General features: G+C 34.8%; 1 protein-coding gene across 1 annotated transcript in view; it reads left to right on the top strand.

Moving 5' to 3' along the window:
- The window catches only part of RGS12 (regulator of G protein signaling 12), an 80,430-nt gene extending 63,904 nt beyond the window's left edge, over positions 1–16,526 (top strand). Inside the window, exons 15-18 of the mRNA XM_030450769.1 lie at positions 1,348–1,415; positions 1,946–2,099; positions 4,722–5,339; positions 16,162–16,526. Of these exons, the coding sequence (XP_030306629.1) occupies positions 1,348–1,415; positions 1,946–2,099; positions 4,722–5,339; positions 16,162–16,526 (1,205 nt within the window). The remainder of the gene's footprint in view (positions 1–1,347; positions 1,416–1,945; positions 2,100–4,721; positions 5,340–16,161) is intronic.
- The last annotated feature ends 381 nt before the right edge of the window (positions 16,527–16,907 follow it).

Genomic DNA, 16,907 nt, shown 5'->3' with positions numbered 1-16,907 from the left:
ACATGTAGCATATAATCAATTTAGCTAAAAATGAATGCATTTTTAAAGATTGAAGATTAAATGCATCTGTTGGTACCAAGTATCTTACCATTCTGCAAGAAATTATGCAGTAGCAGCGCTTAAGTATTTTACTTTTATATAGCCATAGACTCACATACACGTTTAGGGACACAATGCCTAATAATAATAATAATAGTAAAATGTCAAGAAACTTCTGTGAATTTGGCAATTATTTAATAAGAAATATTCTGTATAAGTAAAACAGATGCAGTTTGTGCAGCAGCTATATATCCTGCTGAGATAACCTGCTTCTTTAACATGAGAAAGTAGTAAAGTCTACATCTCCAGTTTTAAGTGATGATTTCTAGAGATAATACTAAAAAGAACACAATATATGATTTCCTTGGACAAAGTAATGTGAAAAATAGAAGGTGAGCAACTGAACATCTGACAGTCTTCTGGCATGACTAGCATGCTCATTAACTATGTTAATGTAAGCAATCTTAAGAGTAAAGGTTTGGTTTCATTAGGAGACCTTTATATAGATGAGGAAGATTTAGTTTTAAAAACAAAATTAGAAGTGGGTAATAAAAATTGACTTAGATCAAAGATCAGTTTGAGGAAACAAGGGGAGTAAAGGTGGAGGTATTTATGGAGTCAAATCAGATTTGTCATTTTTCTAGGAAACAGAACCAATTGTCATTTTGAAAAGAATATATCAATCTAGATATCAATACCATCACAGATAATTAGTTTAAGGATTACAAGTAAAACTGTAATCCTACTTACAACCAACTGCTATGAAAGCAGAAATCATAGAGGATCATTCGATTACTCAATCCTCAGTTCATGTATTGGTTGTAGGAAGATGTAATTTGAAGCAGCTGTCTGATAAGTTAGAAGTATACAAGGAGAGAACAGGGCAATGTGCAGAAACCATCTGATGTATGAAACAGGCTGAAAAAAATTGAACATGAACTTTAAATGGTCTTCTCTACTGATTTTTTTTTTTCTTGTTAAAGTTCTAAAGTTGAGAATTGGAAATGTATTATTATCTGAGATTTTAAAAGCTGTTTGTTTTAAGTCATCTGATAAAACAGGACAACTTAAATGAAGCTTCATAATCTTTATACTTGCTAGTATTAAGAAAATTTTAAGGTGAGAGGGGGGTTTTGGTAGGTTTTGACTGAAAAGTAGCAGGGATATCAGCTGTGCTCACTCTATTTTCTGAGTACATACTTGAGAAATTGTAAAGCAAAACATGGTTTTGTGCATCATTGTTGCTTAAATACTACTTTTTTTAAAAAATTATCAATTTGTAGTTACAGAAGATATGTTTATTTTCAGTCTTCACAGATAAACAAAAAGGTGCATCAGTAAAGCAGTATGCAACTGTAACTACTTCGAGAATTCAAGTATGTACTGTAAGTCTTCTGCAATTATTTTTGTCCCTCACATCATCTTTTGTTTCCTTTTGGAATTCTGTACTAAAGGCTGCATTCATCCGTGATTCTGAATCAGCCAAGTTATGTAACTAGATTGACTATAGGTATAATTCATCTGATAGCCTTTCACTGCCAGCAGTATTTATTTGTGAGAACTTTCTCTTCATGATGAATCAAATGTCTTTCACTGTGTTGTATTTGTTGTTTCATGTCTCTTTGGCTTATCTATAAATTCAAAGGCACATTCTGTAATTTGAATTCTTCAGAGTAGAGAATATTGTATTTGTTTACACTCTTTTGGGAACCACTATGGCAAATATTCTATGCAAATATTCTATGCAAATAACAAATATTCTATGCAGGATTAAACTAAAACGTTTATTGTGGTGGTGTTAGAGAAATGTGTTTTCAAAATAACTGTTTTATTCACTTAGGCAATGTTATGTACACAATGATACAGCCTAAATATAAGTAGTACCTTAACTTTCCTTCTAATGCAGGGAGAGGGAAGAACTCTAGGAAAGTCTAATTCTATCAAAATGAAAGGCGAAAACGGAAAAAATGCTAGGGAAGTCCGACTGGCAAAGAGAGAAGACTCTATTGCAAAGATTGGAAAAAAAAAATGTCAGAAAATAAATTTGGATGAAGCAGAGGGTATGTGAACCTTATAGTTTACGTATTAACATAAGTAGTCTTAGAAAAATGAGAATTTTTTATATGTGTAGGAAAAGGTACCATGAGTTTAATACTGCATTGTGAATTTCATAGTCATGAATCTTATATCTTTTTTTGATACTGTGTTTGAATTGTAAAGTTTTTGAAGCTTGAAGGTAAAATTTTAAGAATACCTAAACATAAATCCCTATTGGGATTTTTGGAAGTGAAAGCTACCTAATTCTGAGAAAAAAAGGGAATTAGTCACTCAGTTGCAGTTTAGTATCCCATTTGATACCCTTTGAAAGCCATGAAGAAGCCTGGCTTTTCTGTTCATCTTTACATAAGTGTCTTGAACTCACTAAAAGGTGTTCTGCACAATGGTGTAGAATCTAATTTACTCAGGTAAGAAATTTTGAATATTTCCTGCTAAGGTCTGCAACAATCAGGACAGTACAGTCTGATGACTTTGGAGGAGCTGTGATGGGCAAGAGTAAAAGATTAGTTCATGTTCAGTAACTGCTCCAAAAAGGTGGTTAAAAGTAGAAATAATCAAAGACATGATTGGTAATCTTATATATTTTGATTTCTGTTTTTACTTTCAGTTACATCTTAATAGTTTTGGTGATATCACTGTTAAAGAACTCATAAGGGAATTTATTTTCTTCTAGAAAGATGTCCAGGGGAGAAAGGAATAAAACCAGTATAGTAGTAGTAATCTTGCCACAGAAATCTCTGCCCTGTGTCATTAACTGAAGCAGTTACCTGTCTTGTTAGCCCTACACGTTTGTTCCTATTTTCCAAAGTAGAAAAAAGATCAGAGGACATGTTTTACACGGATTAAAATTTACCTCTGATATTACCTAATATGCATATCCAAAATCTGGTTATGCACAGTTGTACAGTAAAGTAATGTTGCTCTGTGAATATATGTCCACTGACTGGTATGAAAAAAAATGCCGTGACTAACACTTTTATTGCAAAATAGATGTTTGTTAATATAAATGTTTTTACAAAATATTAGTGCATTTTAAATTATTTTCTGTTGCTAACTATTTCGTTTACTTGTTTTCCATATTTTAATATTTTCATTTTTCTTCCTAGGGCTGAGTAAAACATTAACATAATTTGAAAACTTCAGAATTCGAGGCTTTCACATTTTATTTTGAATTGTGTGAAATTTGTCCAAGTTTGGAAAATACATACCAAATGTTGTAGACCGTTTTTTAAAGAAAAAACAAACAAACAACTGTTCTATGAAGTTTGACATTTCAGAAAGGAACATTTGTGTATGACACATATTAGAAATGTTGCATGTTTTAATATGCATCCCGCCATTTTGCAAAACTTTGGCAATAAGAAGCATTTTGAAGCTTTCATCTTGGCTATGTTCAGATTTTATGGCATCTAACAAAGCATGTTAAAAAGTCATTTTTACAAATGCATTGCAAAGCCTGCCAAATGTGAATCTTGAATAGAGGTTTATGAATAAAGTCATACAAGTGCAAGTGTATGACTTCATATTATGCTATGTAAATCTGATACTAACATTCTGTGCTCTATTTTGTAATGGCTTTTGCTTCAAACAGTATTTATAAGCTGGGTTGAAAGTATTGATTTTAATTTATCTGTTGGAGATGGCCTTTTTTAAGCATCTTTAATATTCTGTAGTTTCAGTGCTCTCTTCTTGAAAAATTTGGACATGCAGAGACCCTATATTGAGAATGAAATATTTTTATATTTATATGTTTTGTACCAAAGAGTTTATTGTTGTGATGCCTCTTTTTTTTGAGGAGGTATATTTTTGGCTTGATAAGTTTCTTGTTGCCAAGTTTTGAGACTTTCTAGAACAGTGGTCATTTGCTATGAGTATTATTTATATATGGAAACACATTAAACCATTGGGCATCATCAAGGACATGATCAGAAAATCACTCCTAATCATGTTAAAAACTGTAGAAAACTGCCCCATCACTTTTAGTAATGGCTTCTTTGATGGTTATTGACTGCCTATATACTAATGCTGATTCACTGCCATGCAAATTAAAATGGGGTTACTTAAATAATCCTCTGATCGTGCCCTGCGATGATAATATCCTGGATTAAAACTACGCCATGAATTGAATTTAAACTGTGATAAAGTATTATTCAACTGAGAGGAATTTAGTTTAACAAGACAGTTTACAACACTTTGAATCTTTAAACTTTCAAATGGCATGACTATTTTTGAGTTAAGTTGGGTAAAACCCATCCAGAACATAAAAACGTGCACCCATTGTCAGTAAGAATAGAGCCTTGTTTTGTATAAAAAAAATTAAAATTCCTCTGTGTGCGTACAGATTTATTAACTGCATAAAATAGAAGATGTGTTCAAGGCTCAGTGAGCTGCAGCTGTTCTAAACTGCAAACCTCTAACAATAGCAATCCTGATGGTCTTAATTATAGTGATGCTAGTGAACATTGCTGCAATTGAAAAAGTTCCTAATTAACATGGGATCTTAGTTCAAGGCAGCATTGAAAGAATTGAAGATCTTCATGGAAAATAAATGTGCTGAAAATTTACATTGTAATGGCATTGAACTTTCTGACAAAACTTGTCAATTTTGGGTTTTTCCCCAATAGAATTTTTTGAACTCATATCCAAAGCTCAAAGTAACAGAGCAGATGACCAACGTGGGCTGCTAAGGAAAGAAGACCTTATTCTTCCAGACTTTCTTCGTTTACCATCCACTGGACCAGAACCATCCTCATCTACTCCTTCAGGCCCTAAAGGCCTCAACAAGAGAGTATCAAAAAATGATGGCAAGGATGGATGTACGTCCCCAAGTGGAAAGCAGGAGTCAGTAAAAAACTTTAATGAAAATGCAGTTAAGAAAATGGGTTACTCAGAAAATAAACATAAATCTGCTTTGACAGCACTCCACAGTCAGAAGACTTTCAGTGTTCCTTTTAATACTGCATTGTCTCCAATTCCTCATGCACAGGAAAACAATGCAGCAATATGGAAAAGGCAGTCAAGAGAATTACAAGCTGAAGGCATACAGATGGTAGATGATGACAATGTGGCAGACTTGACTCTTGTGGCTGAAGGAGATATTAGTAGCCCTAACAGCACTTTGCTACCACTGCCACCACCAACCCCACCATCAGACATCAGTAAACTCACAGAAGCCAACTATCCACCCCCAACTCCTTTTGCAGGTAATCAGGAAAAATCTGGATATCAAAGATCCAATTCAGGTATTTCTAGATTTTAATAGTCTTTCTTTTCATGTAAAACTACTTTTTCCTTGGCACTGTTAATCAGTATTTGGCACCCATTAAAATGAGCAAAAATTCTCTCTGCACCTTAATTTTTTTACAAAAAAAAAAAAAAAAATTCATTGCCTTAGTCTGTGCAAACTGTAATATTTCTGGTTGCCTTCAATGATGTATGTTTGTTTGGATTTGGCATGTGGCCAAACATGGACACATGCAGAGAAACCTTTAAAATGCATCCATATGCTTTAATTATCTCATTCTTTACCCTAGGAGTACAAAACAGGATATCAGCATTTTGAGCTGCATAACACTGTTGCGTTCCAGATTTTCTGATTCATTTGTCATAATGAGATACATGATTAGGGTTTGGAAGTCTAAGTGCTTTAGCAGGAACCCTAATTATGTGTCCAAAATTGCAGTACTGTTTATGAATAAAATTTGAAATGGGTGAACCGTAATTTAAAAAATATTTCTCTAACAAATTAGGCATTTGGGACTAAAAAAAAACCTAGTATTTTTAACCCATACTTTGCTACACAGAGAAATTCTATCACACTTTCTCCCAGAATATTCACATGTGAAATAGCTCTTTCTATTAGATAATTTTAAAGAAAATACTTAACTTTTTAGGTTGTAAGTTTCACGGTCTAGCAATATCACAGAGCAATATTAGCCCAAGGCTGAAATATGAAATTTCTTTATAAACACGGACTCTAGTAATAATTGCTATTACCAGAAAAAAGAGTTTGAAGACCATGGGTGACATTGTGACATTGATATTTTACAGTCATTGAACTGTTTTAATGTAAAATATAAAAAGAGGTATCTATGTGCTACATTTATTTTTGATGTTTCACACACATATGGTGCCATAATTTGTATGATCACATTTCTTTGTGATGTGGGAATATACATTTTAATTATTTATCTTTTTACACAGAGTATTTGATACTGTTCTTTATCTGTATGGCTGATGATTTGTAAATACCTCTTTGGCTGTTGAATGCTTATAAATGGCAATGCAAATTATTTCATCCTCTTGGTATTTTAAAAACAAATTGCTCTAATAGTAATATTTGAGAAATGTTCCTTAAGCACTACCACTTAATTTCTGAAACTGAGTATTGAACAGACTTGTAACCAGTGCCTACAAATAACAAAACCACAAAATGTACTTCAGACATATTGATGTGTGTGTGCATAGATTTGTGTTGGTGTCTTTCTGATAATATGACAAGTGTAAAACATAGGTAACAATTTGCATATTTTTCAGTGAGAACTGTTAAAAAAACCATTTGCACTTAAAAAAAAAAAACAACTTCATGGATTTACAATATTTTAATGCATGCCATACATTTCTGTGTAACCACTGAACTGTAGCTTTCCCTTTTCCCACTTTCTACTTTTTACTTTGTAGAAATCTTTGTGTAGTTTTCACATGTATTTTGTATCTTTGTTCTCTCAGGAGTAATAAATTCTAGACCTAGCTACACAAACTGGTTTTAAGCTTTGATTTTCTTCATTATACGAAAACAGTTCTTTTAGGCCTGGATTGAGAATTTTGATTGAAATTATCTTCTAAAACCAAACAGATTAATAAATAAAAAGCAGCAATTACCATGAGACAAAGCTGACAATTTGTATTTGTTAACCATTTAGATATCAAAGGGCAAATGCTGTCTTGAGATGCTGATGGCTCACATGTCAATGCTATGGATTTCACATGTGTAGCTGAAGGCAGATAAGACAGGAGATAGCTTTCAAATGAGCCATAGCAGGAACTCCTGAAAGGAGAGGTTTTTCTGTCTTTGGGGTCTTGGGCTAAACTTCACATTCATTACTGTCCTTCTTGTTTAAACTAAAGCAATTCTTCCCTGGTCTTTAAGAAATGATTTGGTGATCTGGGTTGGCTTGATGTGAAGTAACCAGTATAACCACCTCTCTGCTTGGTAGTCTTGGGTAAGGAATGGAGGGCTGGATGGGTGCAGGAAACCACACTGCCTTTGTCATTCTAAGAGATGGGTCCTACATAACAGTACTGTGAAGCCTAATTAAAAAAACAACCAACAAAAAACCCCTCTATATGCTCCCCAAATATAATAAACTGCAGAGGTCTATGGTGCTGTTACCTAGGTCTCCTTGTTTCCTGGGGGCTGGAAATGTAGTTTTTCCAAAAGTCACTGTGTTCCCATGTAGTTGTGGACCTCCAGAAAAAAAATGAAGCATTGAAAGGCCTCTAGCAGTTCCTCTTGTAAAATTATTCAGACTTCACCACAACAATTAACTAATATCCTACACATTGAATTATTTTAATTTTTTTAACAGATTGTATTGTTCATGTATTCCAACTGGTCTGTTCTACTTTCACTGGTGATTGTGTTTTATTTTTTTGTCACATTCACCTATGAGAGATATTGAATCACCAAGCAGAATAATTTTGCAAAACTAAACTCTTAAATTTTTCTTAACTTTGTTATAAGCCACAATTTATCTGCTTTCAGTTTCTCTTTTTTTGAGGAATAACAAAAATCTAAAAAAAGGAAAAAAAAAACCAAAAGAACACCTTTTTTTGCCAAGACCTTATTGCATACACTAACTTGATTTCACACCCTCAGTACACTACTATTTTATGGGAACTGTATTCTACACAAGAACAGTGATTTTATGGAAAAAGTGTGGGCTGAAATTAAAACTTTTTTATTTTCATGATTTCATGGAGTTTGCATGGAAGGACTATCCAGTGATGTACAGTAATTATAAAAAATACTTCTGGAAACTATCTCCAGTCAATCATTGATATAATGATTAAATAACGACTAGGTATATAAGGAATAATGACTAAATCATCAGCAATGATTGCTTTTTTAAGTGCGTTAATGGTTTTCCATTCATAATCTCCTATCAATTGGAAATACATTTCTGATTGGTTTATTGAATTAAAATCTTGGTATAAAAAGAAAAATAGTAACTACATAATTTAAAGTGGTTTCTTATCTTGGTTTCAAATTAGTATGAAGTCAGATGACATGTGTGCACTGTGCTTTGGGCTTCTGTATGTTGGGTTTATGTGAGCTGGAGGGCTAGGGTTGGTGTAGTCACTCTCTGCAGGGAGAAGTTCTCTAAACACAGGCTGGTGTGATGAAGCCAGGCCAATGTCCATCCCTGAACTGGGTAACTCTTGAAGCTCTTTTAATTTGAAAATCTAGAAAGCAAAATATGGATAATGGAAAACAGCAAAGTGGGGTTTGCATCTCAGAGCTTTTGAGAACAAGTTTTCAAATACATCTTAAAGAAGTAAAAAGTGTTTGTTCTATAGTAATATTTAGCTATGAAATCAGTTTGGACACGAGGATCATTACTGATTCTATCTGTGTTACTCATCAAGAAGAAAATGTCTTTATTTTCTTAATAAAACTGCTAGTTTCTGGCAAATTTCCCACATTGAAAATCAGGGGTTTCTGTAATTTGAACGGTAATTCTGTAACGCACTCGTTTCATGGCTGTACATAAAATTGTGGTGGGTACCCATCTGGGGAAAGAGTAACTTAATAATTGGACAGTGTAATTGGCTTGTGTTTGGTTTTGAGAGTGTTAAAATACTGATTTAGTCTCTTCGTTTTTTTTTAAATTCCATGATTTAGTCTAGGTATTTGGAATGTTGTCCAGTGCTTCCCAGGGAGTTGGGCATGTTCATTACGCAAGTGAAAAATTGCTGTCACTGGAGAGGAGTCATTTAAACCTTTAGTCCCCTCAAAAGCTGTGAATGTCAGGCAGGAGGCCATACACTAGATTATTTATTCATGTATAATCCACTGAGGCCTGGGAGCTGTTTGCTGAGCTTTGGGTTGTTGCCTTTCCTACAAAGTAGGTGAACATTTGGTCTAAGTTGTAGCCTTTAGTCTTGGGCTTTTTCAGGGAGTGCCATTTCATCCTTAGATTGGACAATATGCAGAAATCCAGAATGAAGATGCACAGACTGTGGATTTTATTCCATCAAATACGTCTTCCTTTTGTTATTTAAAAAAATATAAAATCCCTTTTTTGAATTCAGGATGAGAAATGTTCTTATAATGAAATGAAATTTACAGTCAATGGAATTATTGCTTAAGAAGTAAGAAGATATTTTTTGAGTATATATATATATAGACTGGATCCAACAATTCAGTAGAATGAAGAGTTTATTCAAAACTCCCTTTTAATAGGTATATAATGGTTAAGATAGGGAAAAGTATGGTGGACTCTCTGGAATTCCACTTTAGTAATAGTATGTCTATGGAAATTAAAAGGTGAATTTAGACTATCTAAGAAGTTAACAATTTGTTTGGTAAACGTTGTGTTATTTCTGAGGTACATGGGCAGTTATATCCTATAAATCCACTTGATTCCTTTCTTTTTAGAAAGATTTTTTTCAGAAAAGTTATAGTTAGTACCAGTGCTGGGATTTTTTTAATAGATAAATTATGAAGAAATGAAATGAAATTTCTTCATTTTATTATGAAGACATAAAATGCAGGGTGGACTCTCAGAGCCTGGGGCTGGCTATTGTTTGAAAAGCAAACAAAAAACCAAAGAAAAAATTCCAACAGCTCCCTCCTATTATTCACAGAGAGGGCCCAGTACACTGCAACCAAGTAAAAGAAATCAGATATCAGCCGTTTTCTGTGACTTTCACTTTTTGGCTACTAAACTTTTCAGTTATAAGAGTAATGAATTTCAAGTGCAACAAACTTTGAGATAATTGGGCACATTAAATCCAATAATGCATATATATCTTAAAAATTAAAAATAACTTTATTTTTTAAATAAATTGCATCTTTTATTATGTAATTAACATTTTACATAATCTCTTAATTCATGTGCCATATTTTAGAGAAAATCCAGCTGTGTTTCCTATGTAAATCAACAACATAAACAAAAATGATAAATTCAAATGTAAGAAAAGGAAAGGATTATGACTAAAAGATGTAAAGGTAATGTAAATTATTACTTTTAACAAAGGCTGTTGTCCTGCAGTTAATTATATCCTTGCTGGCTCTGTGTAATTTCATAGAAGATAATTGGATTCTGGATCAATATAAAGAAGTACTTCTGGGGAGCCAATAATACTAAGGTCAGAATCAGTTAATTCTCTTTTAATCAAAGCATGATTAAATGGAAGAATTACATGAAGTACATGACTAAGATCAATAATAAACAAAGAAGAAAGGAGTGTTGTGTTAAGAGAAGACAACTGGGGAGTAAGGAAGGCCTTGGGGGATAAGGATTTGATAGGTAAACTTGTTTCGGTCAAACAGCAAGATACACATTTTAGAGGGAATTACAAATTTTATCACTGACTAGGTAAAATGTTAGAAAAATTACAATTGCTCATTGAATCATATGCATACAAGCTAAAACCAGATCTGTTTATAACATGACTAAATCTGAGATGATAAAATGAACTTAGGTGAATTCTTAGTTGAAATGTCACTGGTATCCCTGATCAACTACATTTTAGAATTTCTTGATTGAAGAATTATATAATTAATGTCAGATTAAATTAAAACTAATTTGACTGCTTCCACTATTTCCCAACATGCTACTCTCCCAATGATCAAACCTGCTGTTACTGACCACTGATGGAAAAGCAAAACCAATTGTGAGGGCTGAATAACTGTAGACTGTTGCAGAGATGTTTTGTCGTGGCTTTTCCTTGGGAGGAAACATTTCAATTGTAGCAGTGGATAAACATAAAGTTTAAGCAAGTTTAGTTAGTGTTATTGAGAGCATATATATCACTCTCAAAATTCAGAATTTTAAATTCTATTTATTCTTGGACGGGTCCTGGTTTTAAAATGTCATTCTATGCTGTTTCCTTCAGCTGCCCTTGTAGCCAGGTGGATAAAATGTCCCTGGCTGTGGCAGACACAGTTTGTAGTTTGCAGTGTTTCCTGTTTTTTGTTATATATGCCACTGGTGAGCACCAGCTGTTGTACCCACTCCCTTTTCTTTGTAATGTTCAGAATTCGTCTTTCCAAATAACATTTGGTGCTTTTGTTCTTGTGAAGGCTTTTGAGATCAGTGCAGTGAAAGAATTTCTGTCCACCCTGTTTTTCTGATCACAACGCTGTAAATGTATTCCAGAAATTCCCAGGATGAAAGTAAACAGGCTGGTAATGGCAGAGTATTGCTCCTTTATAGAATAATCCATTTCCTAACTTGATGCCCTTGTTACTGAGTCAGGCTTCAAGGCACTAAGCATAAGCTGCAGTTAGAGTTTCATCTTGCATGTGAAATAAAGTATGTGAGGTCAAACTTCCTTTGGAAAAGATTTACCATGAACTGTAGGTAGGAAACTTTTATTAAATCCTTTTTTCTCCTTTTTTGTTTTATCAGTTAAGAGATAAAAGAAAGGAAGCTTTTGAAGGGAACTTAGCCTGCAGAATTCTAATTCTTAAATACAAATTATCCGTTTCCTTTCAGAAGTATCAATCACTTTACATATATATATTAAAATAAATATATAAATGCTTATAGTAGCAAATGGTACATCACCCAGCATCTAAGTAATTTATCCACCACTTAAAAGAATCCACAAGTGTGTAGCCTAAAATTTTGAAGTACTATTTCAGAACAGTTTAGGTCAGGAAGGGAGAAGTGTCTTTCCCAGAGTGAATCTGCCTGAGTACAGGGATCTGAAAGAAGAGAGTTACTCACAGTGAAATATTTCCATGACATCCAAGTGAACATCACTGCAGAAGTGACCATTGCAAAGCTCCATTTTCTATAGTCTCATTTAAAAAAGGGATTCTTTCACCTTAGGACAGGTTGCTGTGTGGAATCGGAGATGGAACCAGGATCTGTCCCATCTCCTGCAATAAAGACCACACCAGTCCATGGATTTGGGGACTGACAGTGCCTGATTGCATTTGGAGGTGGCATATGCCTGTAAATAACCAGTTCCAGGAGCTGTTCATGAAAACTTTGGTGATTTCACAACAGTATTATGAATATTTCAAACAGATTCTTGTCTGGTTTAAGTCAGCACAAATGAGAGCTCTTTGTTTTAATTTAATATCTGGTCCTCTCTGTTACCCAAGTCAAATGCCTGATCAATAGTATAGAAATCACAGCGTAACCTTGTAAACTTTAAGTAGAGCCGGGAGCCATTGTTGCATAAATGATTTTGACAAGAATAGTTGGATTTTAGCAAATCAGGAATGCTAAGTGAAATGCTGAATCTGCATGGAGGAGGTCTGTCTACATGGAAATTGTGTTAGGAAAATTATGGAATAGAATTTAATTTCCTGTCATACATAAAATTCACTAATTATGGACTTGCAAATACAAAGTTTAAATGGAAAGTTAGTAAGCATCTACTTGACTCTATTAAAAAAGGTAAATCTGGTGTGAATGGGACTAGATTGAATACTGATCACTTATAAAGGTGCTGAATTTCATGTCAGAGGCAAATTATGGTCCAACAAATGAATCATAGCTAAAATTGGCACACTGAAAATAAATATATCTAATCATTATAGCATAGAAACAGTATAAACATAAACCAAATCAAATTATCAGAAAAAGATAAATAGTGGCAAAGGAAATCAGGTAATCAGCTAAAACACTGCCTGATTGTTAAGCTTTTGAAAAATGCAGACTGGTGCACTTAGCCTTCTAAGTGGTCATTTAGTTGCCAGTCTGTAAAACAGCAGATCTCCAGTTTAAAGACAGCGGGAGATGTTCATCATCCTGTCTTTAAAGCAGCTGGAATGTATTAATGGGATCAGATGCCTGAGAAAATTCCCTTAGAGCTGCAGGGAGTGCTTATCAGGGGAGCTGAAGATTCCCAATAGCCATGACTATGTTATTCCAGTCTATCTGGAAATTAACCTCTGGAACTACGGCTTTAAGAACTGGCTTCCTTAACCTTCTGAAGTTATCTAGGACATCCTACAGGTTAGATTCAGGAAAATGTAGTATCATTCCTGACATCAGGCGAGGTAAAGCAATCCATGGAGGTTTTCATCACAGCACAAGGGAATGTGAAGAGCAATTTTATCTGTGAAAACTTTCTGCACTGTGGATAATGCCCCGTGTAGCTCAGTGTGCTCAGGTATTTGTTACTCAAAAAGATAACATGAGGAGGCAAGTGTCAAAGTGATTTAGGCATCATTTAAGCCTCATTATAAAGCTCCACTGTACATGCATATCTTGAGTCTATTAAATTTTACGCATTACATTTATACACAAGCTGGTTTTGCTAATCTCTCCTATCATTTGTGCTAAATAGCCTTGCTTCATAAATGCTTTGTTTTTAAAAATGAGAAAAAAAGGACATTAAAATAATTTTTCAGTGTAGTTCTACTCTTGAAATCATCTTCCTGCTTGTTGAGCCAAGATCTTTTATCCCCTGCCAGGAAAAGAGAAATATCTTCCCAGTATCATCCCTTAGTAATTCCATATTCTTTTGAACCAGACCACCTTCATTACTGCCCTGTCTTTCTTAGTAATTTATTATGTGCTTCAGAAGAATTGCTCAGGAGAAGGGCATTCATAGAAAAAAATGCCCACAGTGCAGATTTATTCCTCTTCATGTGGACTTAGATCTTGTGGAGCCCGAGAGGTAACATTGACCTTATTTTTGCTTTGTTTCTATTAGACAACTTGCAAGCCTGATTCCCCTGGGTGGTGACTCAGTGACACCAGAATTCCAAGGCCTAATGGCATTTCTTAGACTTAGCTGTAGAAGGTCTTGGCAACCAAATAAGCACAGCAGTACAAGCACCTTCCATAGCAGGGCGCAGCAGGAGTTCCCAGCACTTCAATCTGTTGAGTGCTGCATCTTTTGAGTGTGGAAAGTGTTTCAGCTTAGTGTAAGGCAACAGATGACACAGAACCATCAAAGGTCTTTCTTCACATTCATTTAGTAGAAGGATTTCTTCTCAGTACTGGGACATCTGACTGACTCATGCTCTGTCAATGCAAACTATTTAGTGTAATTTATCATTAGTATGGCTTTTTTAAAATTAGGAGCTCTTTTAAATTAACATTAAAGGAGAGTCAGAGATCTTCCTCAAAGGGCATAGAATAGTAGATTAAAAAGATAAAGAGTACAATTCAGTAGATTCGTGCAAGATAAACATTTTAGAAGAGAAGAATAGCATTTTACAGCACAGCCATGCAAACAGCAGTTAAAATTAAGCCAATGTCCTGCTGCAATAGGAACATGTAAACATGAAGTGCAATACAGTCTCATTAAACATTAGCTGTAATTTAGTAGGCTGGAGTTGTGCAGGACTAACAGGGCTGAGAAAGCTTTCTCCTCTGCTATTGCTCAGCTGATTTGTTTGGAGTTTGAACTAATTCCTCTGGATGTGAAAAAAGGCAAGCACTGATATGGAATATCCACATTATTAATGTGGGACTGCACTGTAGATAAAGCACTAAACCCTTGAGAAGACCCTGGAGTGATTTGACTGAAAAAGTATGAAATTGGGTTTTTTCATTTGCAGTTTTCCTTTCCTCATGTCAATTTTTTTTCTTATTATGATTATACATTGAAACTTTTCTTGCAAAAAGCACCGTACACTTCGCATTATATAAGAAACACAAAGAAAAGATATCAAAGCCAGCTATTGGATTTAACCACACCAGTCTCATGGGATTTGTGTGGCTAAATGTGTTACTCAGACACTTGTATGTGCTGCAGCAAAAGGTTTAAGAATTATTTAGGTGAGGCATGTTGGACAGAATTTTTAGCTTTAAAAAGACCAACTATATACATAGAAAAGTGAAGTGAAATGTCAAATGAAAGCCCATACTCTGGTCTGCCCCGGTGCCTGGAAATTTTTTCTTTTTTTTTTTCTTGGATATCAGTTGGTCTAATAAAACCAGTTCTCTCTCCCTGCAATTTTTTCCCCTTTCTATAATACTATAAAATAGCAGTGTGGACGCCTCAACTACAGCCATGCCAATAACCATGGTGTGAATGATGATATTTGCTCATTCTTCATCCTTCTCTTCTTGCTGCCTGGCAAAGTAGCTTAATCTTCATTTGTTTTAACAAATGGTTGGCGATGTTGAGGGTCACACCAAAGCCCAAACCAGCTTTAGGTGACTTTAAGGTTTTCATCTAGGATTAACTTGGGGTAGTAATGACTTTGTATGAGTAGCTCTAGAGAACAGGCCCATGTCCTGGTTTGGGCAGGGCTAGAAGTAACAATTCTGATTGTGGAAGTGCTGTACCAAAAAGAAACTTCAAAATTAAACATAACTCAGGTTTTTCCTGAATGGCCCTGCAGCAGATATAAGTTATTTCTTCTGGTCCTATAGGGCCTGGCCCATAATTGGTTGGATGCTCTTTAGAACAGTGAACTGCGACTTCAAATCATTCTTTCCAAGTGGAAGTAATCTCTAGCCAAGTAAAAATAATATTTCAGCAGGGAATTGGAGGGCAGTTCAAATGAAGGAGCATCTCCTGCTCCAGTGAAAGTTCTGTATTCTCCTCCATCACCTTTGAGTATGCTGATGTGAGAGTTTTTGCTCTAGAGGTGTGCTAATACATGCTGGTTTTGATGAAGTCTTTTTGAAAACTAAAAAAAAATGCTAAGTTAACATAGCTGCATATTAACAGTTTACATTACTCTTTAAGATCTACTGCTTAGTTACCTACTTGGCACATCATTGAATCTTCTTCTTAGAGCAGAGGAATATCCCAGCTGACTACCATCAGGACCTCAGAGGAGGTTTCAATATTGAAAACTGCTGAAACAAGAAGGTACATAACTCTCCTGCTTTTTGTTTTTAATTGTCCTGTTAGGTGCAAACCTCAGAAAGAAAAAAGATTCACAAGGGACTTCAGGAAACTCTTGTGAGCAAACCTCTCAGAAAGTGAAGACCAGCAGAAACTTGAGTCCTCCTGGTGTGAGAGAGAACCCTGGTAGGGAGCTCCCTGTCAACAGGATAATTGATGTGGATGGAGTCAAACTGGAAGACACTGGCACACGGTCCTGTGATGATTCTGAAGGGAACCTCAGCTTTGAAGGTTACATCTCTGAACTGAGATCTTGTCAAGGAAGGATGAGGACTGGAGTTTATAGGACATCAGACCTTCCATCTCTGATTACTGTCAAGAGTGAGAAGAATAAGGGCACTGAGAATCAGTATAAAGCTACTTTTGTTTAAATCTCTGCTTTTAATTAAGAGTTTTGGTATTTTTGGTTGGCATCAGAAGCAATGGAAATATGCCTTAGAGACATGTTTCTGCAAGTTGTTTTCAGTACCCATTGTCTTCAATGAGTCTGCCAGACTGTTTCTTCTGTTATGAGTTAGGACCTGTAGAATGAAAAAAAAATAATATTTCAACAAAAGTATTGAACTTCTGGTTTTTTTATCTTACCGTTTCTGTATAATATTCTCTGGGATGATTCCATTGCACAATGTAATTAAAATGACTATTTCCACCCCTGCCCTTCTTGTCTTTAATAAAGACAAACTCACTTTAAATTCCCCTATTCAAACTTTTATTTAAGATAATTTCACCTTAATCCTCTAGTGCTTTTTCCT

This window comes from Calypte anna, chromosome 4B, assembly GCF_003957555.1.
Source record: "Calypte anna isolate BGI_N300 chromosome 4B, bCalAnn1_v1.p, whole genome shotgun sequence".
Classification (NCBI taxonomy): Eukaryota; Metazoa; Chordata; class Aves; order Apodiformes; family Trochilidae; genus Calypte; species Calypte anna.
This window is presented reverse-complemented; position numbering and strand designations above follow the sequence as displayed.